The 17,191-nt window shown below is 37.5% G+C and overlaps 1 protein-coding gene across 2 annotated transcripts; it reads left to right on the forward strand.

Annotated features, from left to right (window-relative positions):
• The first annotated feature begins 2,561 nt into the window (after positions 1 to 2,561).
• Positions 2,562 to 16,935, forward strand: LOC121441224 (probasin-like). 2 transcript variants are annotated; one of them, XM_041642380.1, is made up of 8 exons: positions 2,562 to 2,677; positions 4,402 to 4,541; positions 6,761 to 6,880; positions 7,181 to 7,248; positions 9,310 to 9,420; positions 11,234 to 11,335; positions 12,118 to 12,145; positions 16,628 to 16,935. In XM_041642380.1, exons 1-8 carry the CDS (start codon positions 2,597 to 2,599, stop codon positions 16,629 to 16,631), a joined length of 654 nt encoding a protein of 217 aa, XP_041498314.1. In that variant the 5' UTR covers positions 2,562 to 2,596; the 3' UTR covers positions 16,632 to 16,935. The 2 variants fall into 2 exon arrangements, with proteins under 2 accessions (XP_041498314.1, XP_041498315.1); XM_041642381.1 differs by lacking the exons at positions 6,761 to 6,880; positions 16,628 to 16,935 and having other exon boundaries at positions 12,118 to 12,149.
• The last annotated feature ends 256 nt before the right edge of the window (positions 16,936 to 17,191 follow it).

A 17,191-nucleotide genomic window follows, 5' to 3' on the forward strand; every position in this document is an offset into this window, starting at 1 on the left:
TTGCTCACCAGGGACCTCCTGACAAAAGGCCTACCTTGTTGCAGGCAGGCTATTGAAGCAAAGGAACTCCCACCTGCCCCATTGCCTTCAGCACCCCATCCCAGTGCCCAAACAGGCTGAGCTGGCAGATCTTGTGGCCCTGTGGAAGGGAGGAAGAAGGGAGGAGGTTCCTGGGTGCAAACTGGGATGGGTTAGGGAGACAGAGGCCTTACCAGAGGGGAGCAGCCCCTGCCAAATGACCAGGGAGTGAAGGGGGTCGGGGAATGTCTGTGCTCTGTTTCCGGGCTCCTACCCCATGCTTAATATTATAATAAGCTAAAAATCATTTCATTTTCCTAGAGACATAAGCTGGACCACTATCTGTCTTTTTTGTGCAGGTATACTCATGACAGCCATAACTTCTAATAAATGTATGATTACTGAATCAGCCTTTTCTGAGCTTAATGCAGTTGCCCATTGAAAGCCTGAATAAGTGTCAATGGTGTAATGTACATACTTTAATTTTCCAAATTCTGCAAAGTGGAACACATCCACCTTCCAGATTCTATTTCTTTGTGTACCCTTTGGGTTAGTCCCTGCAGGTAGCAGTGTTTGGTTATAAAAAGAGCAAGTAGGGCACATAATATATTTTGATCAATACCATCCCCACCCCTTTTAATTCTTGATCTTCAGTAGTTGATGCAGCTTGGGAAGACTAAAGAGGAGTGGCCTTGCTAGAGGAAATATGTCACTGGGTGAAGGGATTTGAGGTTTCAAAGTCTTGCATCATTTTTATTTGCTCTGTGTTTTTCACTTATGCATCAAGATATGAACCCTCGGTTTTTGGCTCCAGCTACTGCCATGATGGTGATGGAACCTCATACCTCTGACACAGTGATCTCCAATAAACTTTCCTTCTGTAGGTTGCTCTTTCTATTTTCACAACTTTATTTTTGTAGTGCTCCAATGAGCACCAGAGACATCAAAATTAAAAAAGGAAAAGACATATTGACTTGGATAATTTTTGCAATGTAGTATACATCTTGATGATTTCCAAATTGTATTTAAGAACTTTATTCTTGAGATGTGATGCAGCTAGGTAATGATAACTGAGTACAATTTTTATGACCCACTTAGTAGAAGGTGAGAATCAGTTCCAACCAGTTATATTCTGGCATCCACACACATGCCAGTGTATGAACTTATCCAGTCCCATGTACAAAATAAATAATAAATTAAAATTTTAAAACACATTGTACAAGTAAACTAGTAAGGACATTTGATTGCATATATGACTAAAAATCAAATTAATTGCAGTCAATATTTTCATGATTTTTTTCAAGTGCAAATGGATGCAGAAGTCAAAACCAAACATCTCCTTATCTAGCTGTTTTAAATTACACATGCTTCTATTATTTTATATTAAACACTATTAAGAAGTCACAAGTTTAATATTGAATCTCAACCTTAAGACTGATAGATTCTAACATGTGAAAGGGTGGCATTGCCCAAAAGTTTCATGAGCGCAGGCTCCTGAATCCTGGGGCTCGTGAAATGACCCTTCAAGTAGAGGTGATTGCTGCCAGGTCTGGAAACCTGAGCCTAAACACCCAAGTTATACACACATGCACTCAAAACAAAGAAGAAAGTATAAAATTATTAACCACATATACCCTGACTATATAATAGCTTTCTAGATTTATCATGATTGAAAGGCTTTTAAATTTAAGTGATGGTATGTAAAAAAAGAACATTAAATTATATCTACAAAAGCAAAATCTTATCCTGGGAATCAAGACTGTGTGCTCCGTGTATAAATAGACAAAGGCTAGAACCTCGAGTTCCACAAACAAATGTGAGTTCTCTTTATGTTGGTTAAACGCCATGTCATTGGTCATGTCAACAATGTGATTTGAGCCTACATTAGTGGTGTATCCACAAGTGCATTTGAGCCTCTGTAGTATTACCAATATTTCATTCATGGTTCAAGTTCATGGGTGTTGAAAACATGATTGAAAAATGGTAAGATTCAGTATTCTTCCCCCAATATCTGATTGGCGAAAAAGATAATAGGGAATAGATTCTAAAATGTTGGTTGGCACAACACATAAAAAGGTTCAGTTGGGAGAAATCCACACATAGGTTTACAAAAATATAGGAACTGGTTATGCCCAGAAAATAAAGTCCAAGTAGAGATGAGAAATTGTATTTTTGTGTAACTATCAGCTACATGTAAGTTTTAAGTTTCAAAATCAAGTTTTAACAGTGCCCCTTCCAGTTAAAATAACATGATATCATCTTGGGTTTTGTCTTCCGTTTTCTTAATAGGCACATAAAGTGAATGAATAAAAATCTATCTGAAACATGGGACAGCAATCAAACATCAGAAACTGATAATAAAAGTTAATTGTCCATCCCTAGTGAAGTTCTCCAGGAACCAATCTGCACAGTAAATGACCCAATGTCAACGCCAGCACACAACTGCCAACTAGGATGCTGGACACTGCTCCAGCCAATCATTCTGAAAGGCTGCTATATAAGGCAAGGAGGTGACTCTGAGCCTTATCAATCAGTGTGCTCTGGGCACCTGCAGGGCAGAAACAGTCACTCACACACAATGAAGGTCGCCATCCTCCTGCTTATGCTCAATCTGCTCGGTGTCTCCAGTGTGATGATGAATAAAAATCTCAAAAAGAAGGTAGTAGGCCTGCATGGGATGGGGCTGTGGGGGGTGGGTGTTCTTGTCAGAGACAGACACAGGCAGAGAGACAAGAAGACACAGAGAGAGGCATGGGGGACCGTGGGGCAAGACAGACAGAGAGAAAGAGGCAGAAAGACAAAGAGGGGAAAGTTGGTATTTTCTATGTCTTGGAGTGGAGAGTGACAGAGGAGTAGTCTAATGGCTGGTTTTCTGAAAGGAAAAAAAAACAGAGGGACAGAGACTAAGAGATAGAAACAGAAAGTAGAATGCTCTGGAAGTTAGCATTCTATACTTGTGAGAGGAGAGAGAGAGAGAGAGAGAGAGAGAGAGAGAGAGAGAGAGAGAGAGAGAGAGAGAGAGAGAGAGAAAATAGTCTTAAAGATGTTTTTTGGGAATAGAGACCTAGAGAAATAAAGAGGCTAAGAGATAAAGAGAGAAAGACACAGATTAATGCTTCTGAAGGTAAGTTTTCAGTGTGTGTTTGTGTGGAGAGAGATGAGAGAGAGGGAAGAATGTTTTGGAAGTAAGTATTCTTTATGTCTCTGTGGAGAATGGCAGAGAGAGAGAATGGACTAAAGAGTGGTTTTTCAGAGAGCTAGAGACAGAAACCAAAAGAGACACTGAGAGAGACATGGAAAGAGAGACAAAGAGAGAATGTCCATCAGTCTTGCACCAAGGGTGAGTTCAACTTTCTACTAAAATCTGTACACCTTCATCTCTTTGACATTTCTACTCCTGTCCCTCTTCCTATGAACAAATGGAAACCATGATGATGGATACAATAAAATAATTGAAAGAGGCTGAATTGTACTAATGTTTCTGTTTGCAGTGGCCACTATTTACTTTGGCCTGTTATCCAAAATTTAAAAGTAGGACTCACACAGATCTGCAGAAAAATCAAGATGACTCAATTCAAGCAAGAGTTCAGATTACAGACAGACACATTTCCAAGATTGACAGTAGGCCACATGACTGACAGGACTCAAGGGCCCCAAATTATTATGTGCATCTCATCCAGGGATCCCAAAGGCAAACAAGATGGTTACTAAAGGTCCTTTTTTATTTTGATTAACAGATTAAATCATTTATTTCTCCAACTGCATGTGCCCTTTACCACAAGGCATGACTTTAATCATATATATGCCCAATATTACACAGAAGCATTAAGTGACCAGTAGGGTAAAGTTATTTGAAAAGCATGTTTTTGTCTTACTGGACATACACTCAAAACCAGATCAGTGTGTCTATTCTTCCTACCTGAATACATTGAGAATATACTTGAATGAAAACTGTTCAGACTTGATCATTGCTAGGGATTTGGGAAATCCTACACCATCTTCAGAGAGAGATATATGAGTAGCCAAATGCAGGTGGGAAGGGAGTTATTAATGGGTTCTTATGTGAAGATCACTACACAATTGTTCACAGATGGGTATGAGAGTAGCCTGACCCAGATGAGTAGGGAAGAGAAAAGATTGATATATGCAGAACTCTATACCATTATTCCAAGAGGGGTTTGTGAGTAGCCTGAAACAGGTGGGAGGGGATAAAATCATTATTAGGTTCATTGCTCAGAATATGTACAAACATAAAGAAGCTAAGCCACCTAATGCATTATTACAAGGCCAAGTCATGGTTTACCCCGTTCAAGCCAAGTCCCAGGTTACTAAACTATCCCCTACTCTCAACTGCCTTGTTTTCAAAGCCACTTTTTTTTCCATATTGAAGGGAATTGGCAAACTGTTTACTTAGCTTCTAGTTCTGTCGAGAAGATAAAAGAAGGCTCACCCTTGAGAACCTACTTTCGTCGCATTGAATGTGGGAAGAAATGCAAGCAAATCTACCTCTATTTTTATGTCAAGTAAGATATAAAACAAAATAGAACTATCCAGATTGTGGGATGTCAGCAGAGAAACATGATGTTCTCAGTCAACATTCATGTCAGTGAACACCAACAGCACCAAATAAGGATTCTTAAATCATTTTGCTCTGTATGAGTCAAAAAATGACATATGACAGCCATACTTTAATTTAGAATGAGTTTATTGAGTGTGTGACAAGCCAAAGTAAAATAATAAATATCAAAAGGTAGATGATAATTACATATAGATGGCATATAAATACATAGATAATAGATATATCAGTACATAGGTGATACATGCATATGGAAGTAGATAGATAATAATTAGATACATGATATATATACAGACATACAGATAGACAGATAGATAGATAGATGGATAGATAGATAGATAGATGGATGGATAGATAGATAGATAGATAGATAGATAGATAGATAGATAGATAGACAGATAGATAGCAGATATATAAGTGGATAGATAATAGATAGGCAGATACATACATACATACATACATACATACATACATACATAGATATAAATAATACATAAATAGATAATAGACCCATCTATCTGGGGTGATCAAAGAAAAACACATTAAGTTGTAAAATGCATGTGGGAATCCCTATGTTCAAAACCAGCTCCTAGGGGAAGTTAAACAGCATAACACAATATCAAAAAATATACATTACGATTGTTTAATTTTCTATTTATCAGTGCTCAAAAACACTGTTGGGGAGAAGGTAAATTGTCCCAAATAATAATTTCAGTGCTTTTAAACTATCTGGATATAAGTGAAATTATCCATTGAGGATATACATCGATCTGTGATCGTGGAAGTTTTTATCAAATGTAGTTTATATTTGAAACTTTTCATTCATTAATGATTTATTTATAATATCAGTTTTCTGATACAGAATCTCTGTATATCATGCTGGCTTTGAACTCAACACAGAATAGAAAACAAACTTTTTAACCTTTTATTTATTATGTCAGAGATGTGCCTGACCCTACCTCCTGATGGCTGAGATCAAAATTATGTACCACCACATGCAGCCTAATTTTTTAAGTTTCTTTTTTATTATTATTACTTTTGAGAATGGCATTGAACTTCCTCTCCTGCATCAGTGTCCCAAGTGTTAGGATGACAAGCAATACAAAAATACTTGGCTTGATATTTAAATTTAACACACCTGAAATAATTTAAAAGGGCAACAGTTCAAAATCAATTAGGTGAACACACTAACATGTTGAAAGAGAGATAAAATTTTTATTTTTTAAATACTTTTTTAACTAAAACATACTTATTTCCTCCTTCCCTTTTCTCCCTCCAAAGCTTCTGATATACTCTCCTCCCTTGGTTTCTCTCAAATCTTATGTTCCCTTTTCTTCAATTGTTCATATACACATATGGTCTTACATATACAAATATAACATGTTCATTTCATATACTGCTATTGTATAAATATGATCTCAGGGCAATCACTTGGTATTTAAAAACCAAGTGGTTTTGGAGGAGGGAGGGCTTTTCCTCAGGAAAGACTATAAAATATCCTAAAATTCATATGGAACCAGAAAAGATCCAGGCTAGCTAAAACAATACTGATCAAAAATAACAGTGCTGAAGGGATCACCATTCCAGATACAAACAATATTTCTTAAAGCACTGAAAATGGACCCCAAGACTTTCAACAGGCATTATGGAACTACATCCCCAATCTAAACTGTTAGTTCTATCTTTTATCTTTTTGGTTGTGAGCCTAGCCTTTAATGGCTGAGCCATCTCTTCTGCCCAATTATTCCCATTTTTATAAGATAAAGACAAATCTAAACTGTGGCTGTCAGCTAATCATCACATGGACCTCTGGTAAGTGAATGTAGATCCAAATACATGGCCATTCTTGTGGCTCTACGGATCTCCTAAGAAGTCAGTGGACATCCCAATCTAAATCTCAGAAAACAACTAAAGGCTATTTAAATTCACAAGGCAATTGCTGCTACAGAATCTATAAGATCAGTGATATTTATGAAAGGAAAATTTTAAAACGTGATTACAGTGTAAATATGGAAATTAGACTATAGTGTATGGAGGATGCTGCATTGTACTCTGTATCAGGTGACCTCATACCCTATTAATCCAATGTCTACAAACATTTCTCATTTCAAATTGGGGTGGAACCTTTGGTCACTATTTTGTTTTTTTTTTTTCTTTTATCAATAGTTGTTCTTTGGGTATTGGGGATTCAACTGTGGCCCAGCATGTACCACAGATCCCAGGACTCCATCCTCAGCACACAGGTGTGGCCTATATGGCCAACATCCCAGGGCTTGGTGAGTGGAGGTGAGATCAAGTTCCAAGGTCATTCATTGGTCAGGGGTCAGGACAGGTGACAAGTGTCAAATAGAGGAACTGATTCTGTACCATCAAAGATACCTGCAAACCCCAAACAGGGTTATTGATGACATTTAAGTATGCTATTGATTATATTTAGAGATGATGTCATACAACAACGTGTGCTTATGACAGATCTACAGATGAAAATGTGGTTAGCATTAAACTGTCCTGTCATTCATGTAGAATCCGAAATCAGGACCCTGGAGCAATCCAAAATAAGACAACATCCATGCATTTGTTTTTCAGGAAAGGGACCAACTGCCAGAAGTATGAAATCATAGGAAAGAAAAGGCAAGAATTTTACCAGGCACAGTGTGAGTAGATGATTCCAGGGCAAACGCATGACACTATTTTTTTTTAATTCACAATCTTAGTTGTATTTTGCATATCTGGATATCTACATTCCAGTGCAAACATCTCTACAAATTAAAAATGCAATCTTGGAGAAAGCCCCTTCAATTTCTTCCTTGTCGTTTTGGATCTAATAGCAGACTTTGTTTTGCTGTTATGGTTGTTGCTATTTGGTTTTGGTTTTGTTCTTAGGTGACATTTTAAAACATTAAACTGTGTTTGTACCAGGTACACTTCCCTCCTGTAGCTTTAGGCCTAAACTAAATCACAGACATGAGTCTGAGAATGGTTAAAAGAATCAAAAAGTGATTTGAGCATTTAAAAAAAAGATGCAAAATAAAAACTAGGATTTTCTCATTGATTAAAATGACTCCCAGAAATTTTCAAAAACTAATCTTGTAATGCATAATTATGAACTAACTAAATTTCATAATTTTATTGGGGATAAAAATTATTTACAGTATATAAGTGTAATCGTCATGAATAGTCCTATCTTTTAAATTCAGGAGTATGACCTAAAATATGCAGAGATCCACTTATAAATAATGAATCAGTTTAATTTGTCCAAAACAGGTGTTAAGAATCCTTTTATTATTTTGTATTCCACCATCAATAGTCTATTTAGCCCAATTCAATAAAACAGACAGACCGCACATGCCACCGACTCTAGCTCAGTTTATCAGTGAGTTTATTGGACTTAAATACAGGAGCAGACTCAACTCACATGCAGATACCTCACCAAAAATCTCACCCCCTTTTGTGTATTATGTAATTTCAGGAGACATTCTGTGAGTTTGAGGCCAGCCCGGTCTTCATAGCAAGTTTCAAACCAACCAGGGTCTCGGAACGAAAATGACTTACCACTGACATGAGAAGGAACAGTCATCATATCACTCGGGAGGGTCTTATGTCTGTCCCTTCCCCTCTTTAACAAGAAATGTTAGTAAGCCGGTGGGTGTACTGAAGTCACTTACAAGAGTATGTGTGACTCAAATATGGCTGCATTCCTAAGGAGCCCACCCCTGAAGAGTGGGTGACTCTCCTAGAAGCTGCATCTCTGGACCTGTGTGTAAAGCTAACAGGCAGCTGGGCTAGTCAAAGACTCCTCTGTCAACAGCTGTTTGCTGTTTTCCATAACTTTGTGGAGTGGCCTACTGAAAGTTGTTCTTTTCAAAAAAACTTCCTGAGTTTCGTGGGTTATTTACTTCTTGAATCTCATGAGCTCCCAATACAGAATGTTCTGGTTTGGAGGAAATTGTTGTGGCATCTCTCTTGTTTCTCTGTCATGTGTCTAAAGAATAGGTAAAGTTAAATAACTGTACCACTAAATATAATAGGATCAATGAAAATGCATATATATATACATATATGTGTGTTACTATATATTATATAATATTATATATTATATAATCATACAGCTTTTCTCAATATGTATATATGTAGATTATTCTACAATTAAATTTAATAGGATTCATGAAAAAGCATGCACATGTATGTATATGCATATAATCATACAGATATCCTCAGAGAGAAAAAGGATTGCAGTAATACCTTCTGTGCACCTACACATCCTGGTATCAGGAATATTGCTATCCCAAATCAATATAGGTTCTACATATTTCTAGGTAACTATGAGATACGAGATATGTTTCATATCTTTTTTTTTTTGAATTTTCGAGACAGGGTTTCTCCGTAGCTTTTTTGGTTCCTGTCCTGGAACTAGCTTTTGTAGACCAGGCTGGCCTCGAACTCACAGAGATCTGCCTGCCTCTGCCTCCCGAGTGCTGGGATTAAAGGCGTGTGCCACCACCGCCTGGTTTATGTTTCATATATTAAAGCAGAAGTATAAATTTGCTTTCTTAATTCCCTGTCTGTCTTGACTGGTTGCAACACATGGAGCAGAATATTATGGGCCAGAGACCTATAATCCATGTATACATTGATAAAGATGCATTGTGAATGAGCCTGGACATTCATCTTGTAATCATTATATTATTTATATGTATATTTCTTATCTATCTCAGATGAAGGAAAAATAACATTCATGGTAAAAATGGTGAATGAGAAGATATTGCTGTTTCATTATTTTAACAAGGACCATACGGGGAAAGTCACACGAGTAGCTGGAATTCTGGGTGAGTCTCACACATGGAACTCATCATCCAAGTATGTTGTTCAAGGACTTGGGTGAGTGCACATTGCTGTGTACAAAATTCAAAGTATGTTTGTACATCTGACTCTGTTCTTCATGTTGATAAACCGCTGAAACGGTGATGGACAGCTTTAACAAAAAAAACTTAGCACAACCCAAAATCCCCTGGAAAGGGTCTGAGTGGGGGATTTCCCACAGCCGACTGGCCTATGGGGGTGTCTTTATTGATTATTGACATAAGAAGGCTCCACCCGCTGGGGACAGCACCATATCCTGGCAGGGAGATGATGTTCTGTGAGCTTCAACTATCAACTGACACAACCCAGAATCCTCCAGAAAGGGTCTTAGTGAGAGATTTCTTAATCAGACCAGCCTGTAGGCATGTCTGTGTGAGTGTCTTGAATAATGATTGACACAAGCAGGGCTTTTCTTACTGTAGTCAGCATTATTTCCTAGACAGACCATCCTAAAATATATCAGGCTAGAAAAATCTGGACAAACACAAGCACATATTCTTGCATTCTTTGCTCTCTGTTTCTGACTATGGATGTAGTGTGTCAGCTCCCCCAAATTTCTCCCACTGGAATGGGCTATAACCAGGAAATTTACTGCAGAAATAAACCCTTCTCTGCCGTAAATTATTTTTGTAAAAGCATTCAGTGAGAATATTGAACAATGAAATTGAAATATTAAAAGTTTATCTGTTAAAAAATAAATACATGCTTCTTCTGTTGAGACATAGAAGATTTTAATAAAATTTCCACACATTTTTTCCAGCATTTATGAATTACACATCAACCAATCATCATGCCAAGTCTCATGTAGGTGTAGTCTGGGATTTCCATTTTCTAACAAAGCAGGAATTGAAATATTGCTTGACCACATTAAGTGGGTTTGTTGTTTGAATTCATGTCAACTGAAAATCCTGGCTTTCAGCATTATTGTTTCTACTTTACAAATCCTGACTCGCAAATCTTAATTATCATGTAGCCTGAAGTCTGATTGTACTGGATTCTGTCAGTTTCTCATAGATGCAAACCCTCTTGAGCTGACAAATTCCTAACCCTGCCATCAAAGGCACTGGAGTATATTGTATAAGACCCTCATTTCCTACCAGAATTAAACCTTTATTTCTTAATTTATTATGAAGGGATTATATTTCATGGGGGCATGTTACTCATTAGCAAAGGGTTTTTTTTATGCGTACAAGTGTCTTACCCACATTTAGGTGTACCATGTGCATTCTTGGTGCATATGATAGCCATAAGATGGCATTAGATCTGGTCGTGCAACACTATGTGTGTGCTGGGAACTGAATGTAGGTTCTTACCCATTCTTAACCACTGAGTCAAATGTCACCCCTCTAATATTTATGATGATTTCAGATCAGTTGGTTCAGCAATCTGAGAAAGCATCAAGAACCCATAAGAATGGATTCTAGAATATAAATGGAAACAATATAATGACATATAGTTATGATAGTAAAAATGCTACTGCTCAGTCATTGTTTTCTGGAATTGCTTTGGAGGCTGTGTAGGAGTTTGGTATATTGAAGTCTACATCAAAAAAAACTGTCGATATTACAAGAACAAGAGAACATGGCATGTTACATCCTGGGATCCACACAGTATTTTCATTTCTCAGAAGGACATAGTTTCTCATTATCAATCTAATGGAAGAAATGGGAGTAATATTGTGCTTTGGCTCCTCCAGGAGACTCAGCATTGGAAAGTATTTTATTAATGTGCTGGAGCTAATGTTGTGCCATCTTCTTCCTTATACACCATGAAATGCAGCAAAAGCCAAACAACTGACTAAGGATGAGATGACACAGTATATGGACTTTGTGGAGGAAATTGGCATTGAGGATGAGAATGTACAACGTGTCCTGGACACAGGTAAAATAGCAACCTGAGTGTGTGTGACTTTTCATGTTACATTTTATAATAAATGTTATTTTTTTAATTATCTGGGGTATTGGAAAATGGCTCTGGGGGAAAGTGCACACAAGCATGAATACCTGAATTTGGATCCCATGTAGAAAGCCAAGAACACCAGAGCTAGGAAGGGGTGAGGACAGAAGGAGTCCTGGAGCTTTCTGGCAACAAATATAACTGAAAGATCTTGTTTTAAAACTAAAAATATGTAGGATGAATAAGGAAGATGTTTAAAAGTCAGCCTCTTGCCTATATATGCATGGACTGCACACAGGTGAACTCACATGACCATGGACACACCAATGAACCATGAACATAAAAAAATTCTATATGAGGGGGTTGGAGAGATGGCTCAGAGGTTAAGATCACTAACTGCTCTTCCAGAGGTCCTGAGTTCAATCATATGGTGGCTCACAACCATCTGTAATGAGATCTGGTACCCTCTTCTGGCCTGCAGGCATACATGGAGGCCAAATGTTGTATACATGATAAATAAATCTTTAAAAAATTCTATATGTAATGAAACTTGACTCCTACTATCCTCTGTTCAGATATTCTACTCAAAACATCGCTTTTCTTTCTGCACTTTCATAAAAATAGCACATATATAGTAATGATATTATTAATATTATGTTAAAATAATGTATTGCTTTAAATATTATTATATTAAATAATATATTACTTTGATAATAATATTATTATAGTAAAAATAATATCATTTTTCCATTTTCACTTTCTTGCAGACACCTGTCCAAAGAAGATCAAGACTAGGTGAGTGTTTAGCTCATTTTATATCTTGATGTCTAATTCATTTCTGTTTTTTAATAATACTTCATTTGTTGTTTAACTTTTCATATATGTATATATTTTGATCTTATCCACTCCCCACACACACACACAATCCCTCCAACTATCCTCAAGACCCACCAATATATGTTCTTCTATACTTTGTGGCTTTTAAAATTATTTTTTTTCAGCAGTTAAGAGCTCTTACTGTTCTTTTTTTTTCAGTTTATTTATTTTTTTTATTGAGAAAAGGAAAAAAAAGTTTCCCCCTCCTCCCAGCCTCCCATTTCCCTCCCCCTTCTCCCACCCTCCCATTTCCCTCCCCCTCCTCCCACTCTTCTCCCCCTCCCCCCACTCCTCTCCCCCTCCCTCTCCAGTCCAACGAGCAGTCAGGGTTCCCTGCCCTGTGGAAAGTCCAAGGTCCTCCCTCCTCCATCCATGTCTAGGAAAGTGAACATACAAACTGACTAGGCTCCCACAAAGCCCAAACATGAAGTAGGATCAAAAGCCCGTGCCATTGTCCTTGGCTTCTCATCATCCTTCATTGTTCGCCAAGTTCAGAGAGTTCGGTTTTATCCAGTGCTTGAAGTTCTAGCAATAGCAATAAAACAACATAATGGGATCAAGGGGATTCGAATTGGAAAGGAAGAAGTTAAACTTTCGTTATTTGCAGATGATATGATAGTCTACATAGCGACCCCCAAAACTCCACCAAAGAACTTTTACAGCTGATAAACAGCTTTAGTAATGTGGGAGGATACAAGATCAACTCCAAAAAATCAGTCGCCCTCTTATACACAAAGGATATGGAAGCAGAGAGGGAAATCAGAGAAGCTTCACCTTTCACGATAACCACAAACAGCATAAAATATCTTGGGGTAACTCTAACCAAGAAAGTAAAAGATCTATTTGACAAGAACTTTAAGGCATTGAAGAAAGAAACTGAGGAGGATGCCAGAAAATGGAAGGACCTCCCCTGCTCTTGGATTGGGAGGATCAACATAGTAAAAATGGCAATTCTACCAAAGGCAATTTATAGATTCAATGCAATCCCCATCAAGGCTTTTAAAATTATTACTATTATTATCATTATTATTATTCGCTACATAAGTCCAATTAGTGCTATTTATGAATGGGGATGAGGCCATCCCAAAAGGCATGGGCAGTGTAATGTACCAGGGGCCACACCCTTAGAGAAAAAAAAAGATCCTTCCTCCCCTGAAGCCATCAAATGTCAATAGCCTCTAGTTAGGGGTGGATACTCCTGAGCCCCTCCCCACTCCACACCATTCTAGACTGTTGACTGGCTTTATCTTACCTGGGCCTTGTGCAGATGATCATGGTTGCTGTGAGCTCTCATGATTGTAACAGCCATGTCGTGTTCAGAAAACAGAATTTCACAGCTCTCCTTCCAACCCAGGTGACCACTGATGGCTGAGCATCCACTGTCGCTTATCCTCAGCACTTTGACCAGCTATGAATGAACCACTCCTCGTTGTTAAAAGTTGATGTGAGGCCAGTTTTGGAGTCATACACCTTTAATACCAATACTTGGGAGATTAATCTCTGTGAGTTTGAGGCTAGCCTGTTCTATGTAGTGAGCTCCAAGACAGCTAGAGTCTCTGTCTAAAAATAAAAAATAAAAACAAAGTAAAAAATGGACTTGACCAAAGTTTAAGGCAGCATAAATTTATGAGTATTTTTTAAGATGATAGCTTGGAAACAGGACAGTTTATCACCACTGATCTTCCCCTTAGGCTCCATGATCTCCATTGTCTTGGGCTTTTGACAAGAATTACAATAGAAACCCACACCTACTCCTATTCTTCTCTAGACATGAGAGCTCTCCCATGGAGTTGGCAACAAATCCAATCAGAAAGTGGTTGGTTCCCCTAGGATGTCCTTTATTGCACCAGTGGGCATAAAGCTGATTTTATAGCATGCAGGGTCATCATGGTGACATCATCAATGTCTTACTGCCATATACACACCCTACAGAGTACCTCCAAGTACTGTAGAAGCCAACTAACAGAGAGAGAGTTTTCTAGTTTATTTGAGATTGATTTCTTGATGCCCTACAACCACAGCATGTAGTGTCTTCAGCAATGGTGTCTTACCATTTAGTTATGGTAAACAACCAAGAGATACAGCAATAATCAAGTTATTTTGGTGACTCCAGGACCTCCCTTTACTTATAAATGATAAGGTGGTACCCCATAACTGGAAATGAGATTTTCATTGAAAAATCCACATCGTCTGGAAACAGTACTGTGTCTTTGCAGGGTTCCTCTAATGAAACTCTCTTGTTTTATGCTACATTTTAATTAGCTTACAAACTAGTAGATTTCTGTAGTTTTGGTTGACCCACCCTACCTCTGCTCTTACCTATGGCCCAACCACATCTACATCTGCTCCTTTAACCCACGGCATGCCACCTCTAATCTTGTCTGTCACCTGTGTTTCATTTTCCATTTTAATTATACTTTACACTTTTGTAACAAGGTCATAGGTTTCCATATGATTTTTTTCCTTTTTCTCCATATGAATTTTTAATAACCCTTCATTTTAATTAAACCTTCCATCATGCCCTGATTTTGCCTTTTTACATTCTACTCTGTGATTGAACCTTCCCGCACCAGTATTCTTCTTTATACTTTCATTTTAATTGGATTTAACTATCTCTCCTCCCTTGACGGGTCTGTCCCTAATGACCTGTTTCTAATTACCTGGCTTCCATACATACTCCAAGTTAAACATACAAAGTAAAAAGTACAATTCTAAAATCAACAAGTTAAATAACATACACAGTTTGTCTTTCTGAGCTTGGTTGATCTCCTTGAACATAATATTTTCCAGCTTCTTCTATTTACTTAAAAATTTCATTTTTCTCTATGGCTGAGTAATATTCCATTTTATATACTACAACACTTTCCTTATCCATTCATCAGTTGATGGACATCTAGATTAATTTCTAGCTATTGTGAACTTTACTGCAATGAGCATGGATATTCAAGGGTCTCTGTAAGAAATATTAAAGTCCTTTGGGCACGTATCTAGAAATGGTATAGCTGGGTCATATGGAAATTCTGTTTTAGGTTTTTGAATTTTTTGTTTGTTTGAGGTTCACGGTGTTTTATTTGTTTGTTTTAAGTTTTTTGTATATTGGAGACATTAATCCTCCATTAGATGTGTAGCTGGAAAAGATCTACATTACTTAGGATGACTCTGCATTTAATTGACAGCTTGCTTTGCTATAGTTTTTAATTCCACAATATTTGACTATTACTGTTCTTACTTCTTTGCCACAAAAATCCTATTCAGTGTAACATGAGGGCCTGGTGCTTGTTGGGGTTTCTGTACCGCCCCGTCCCCCAGTCATTTAGTTCCAGAGAAAATCACACAGAGGTCTCCATAAGATTATAAACTGATTGGCCCATTGGCTCAGGTTTCTTATTAGCTCTTGTAACTTATATTAACCCATTAACCTTATCTATGTTAGCCACATGGCTCAGTACCTTTTTCAGTGGGGCAGGTCACATCCTGCTTCTTTGGTGATTTGGGCAGGAGGGTGGAAGAGCTTCCTTCTTCCCAGAATACTCCTGTTCTCTTTGCTCTACCTCTACTTCCTGTCTGGTTTTCCCACCTATACTTCCTGCCTGGCCAATCAGCATTTATTAAAATATAATTGACAGAATACAGAAAATTATCCCACGCCAATTCAGAGAGTTCACATCTGTGCCTATGATCAAAGTACACTTCTTGCTTTCTCCTCTATCAGTTTCAGACTACCAGGTTTTACATCACAGTTCTCGATCCATTTGGAGTTGAGTTTTTTGCAGGATGAGAGGGAAGGCTCCAGGGCCATTTCTCCACATCTTCAGATCCACTTTTCCCAGTTTGTTTATTCTTTAGCAATTCTATCTCTTTATTGAGTAATATATACTTAGTTTAGGTCATTTTCCTTCTTTCAGTGGAGACATTGACAATATCCAGAAGGTGACTAATTCTTACTAGTGTTGAAATGGAATTCTCGTCTATGGGCCCAGTGTTGGGGAATGCAAGTTCTACCTCTAGTCTTCCTCCGAGAGTCAGTCTGGGACTTTGAGTGAGATTCCTGCTGTAGGGTACATGGGGTAAACCTCAAAGTGAAAGAACCTTGAAACAAGCATTATATTAGTTTAGATTCATAGAAACTATGGACTCAAATAAGTACATAACTATATAAGTTCTAAGAAATCCCAATTTAGGTCTTGATGTAAGATCATTTATCATATTAAACTTTTCCATATATAGGAAATTTCAATTAAAAATTCATGTATATTATCAAACATACAAAGTCCTGTAAAATGTTTTTGCATGATACATCTTGTCTCTTTAATATCTTGTATTTCTTGTATTTTCCACTCTCATCAAATATCATGCACTACTATCTTAAATATATTAAATAATTCTGTTCCAACCTTACAGATGACAGCATCAGGAATTTTCCAATAAATCCTTCCTGAAGCCTGAAACATCAATATGAAGATGGAGCTTCTTTTCTCTTAGAAGATCACATCTCCCTATTTACTGTATATTACAATTCCTGTCTCCATATTTTCTCTTTCATCTGTCCTTTCCTGTGTTCTAATCAGGGTTAGTGCATCTTTGAATATTTAAATAAATTTTTTCACTTGCATACACTTCTTTGAAGAAAGAAAGCTAAAGCACAATACACATAAGTATCTATTGGACTTTTTTAAAAGGAGAGGAGGGTTGGATAGATTGATTGAAGGTTAAGAGTGCTTGCTGCTCTTCCAGAGGAAATGTGTTCTATTATTAGTGCCCACATTGAGCAGCTCACAACTGTAGTTTCGGGGAACCTGGTACCCTCTTCTGGAGTCCTTGAGCACTGCACACAGATTACACACACACACACACACACACACACAGAGAGAGAGAGAGAGAGAGAGAGAGAGAGAGAGAGAGAGAGAGAGAGAGAGAACATAAATCTTATTCAAGTATGGATTAATAATATCAGATAATTTTGTA

Source organism: Microtus oregoni, unplaced genomic scaffold, assembly GCF_018167655.1.
Source record: "Microtus oregoni isolate MIOR12 unplaced genomic scaffold, Mior012 000074F_001, whole genome shotgun sequence".
Lineage (NCBI taxonomy): Eukaryota > Metazoa > Chordata > Mammalia > Rodentia > Cricetidae > Microtus > Microtus oregoni.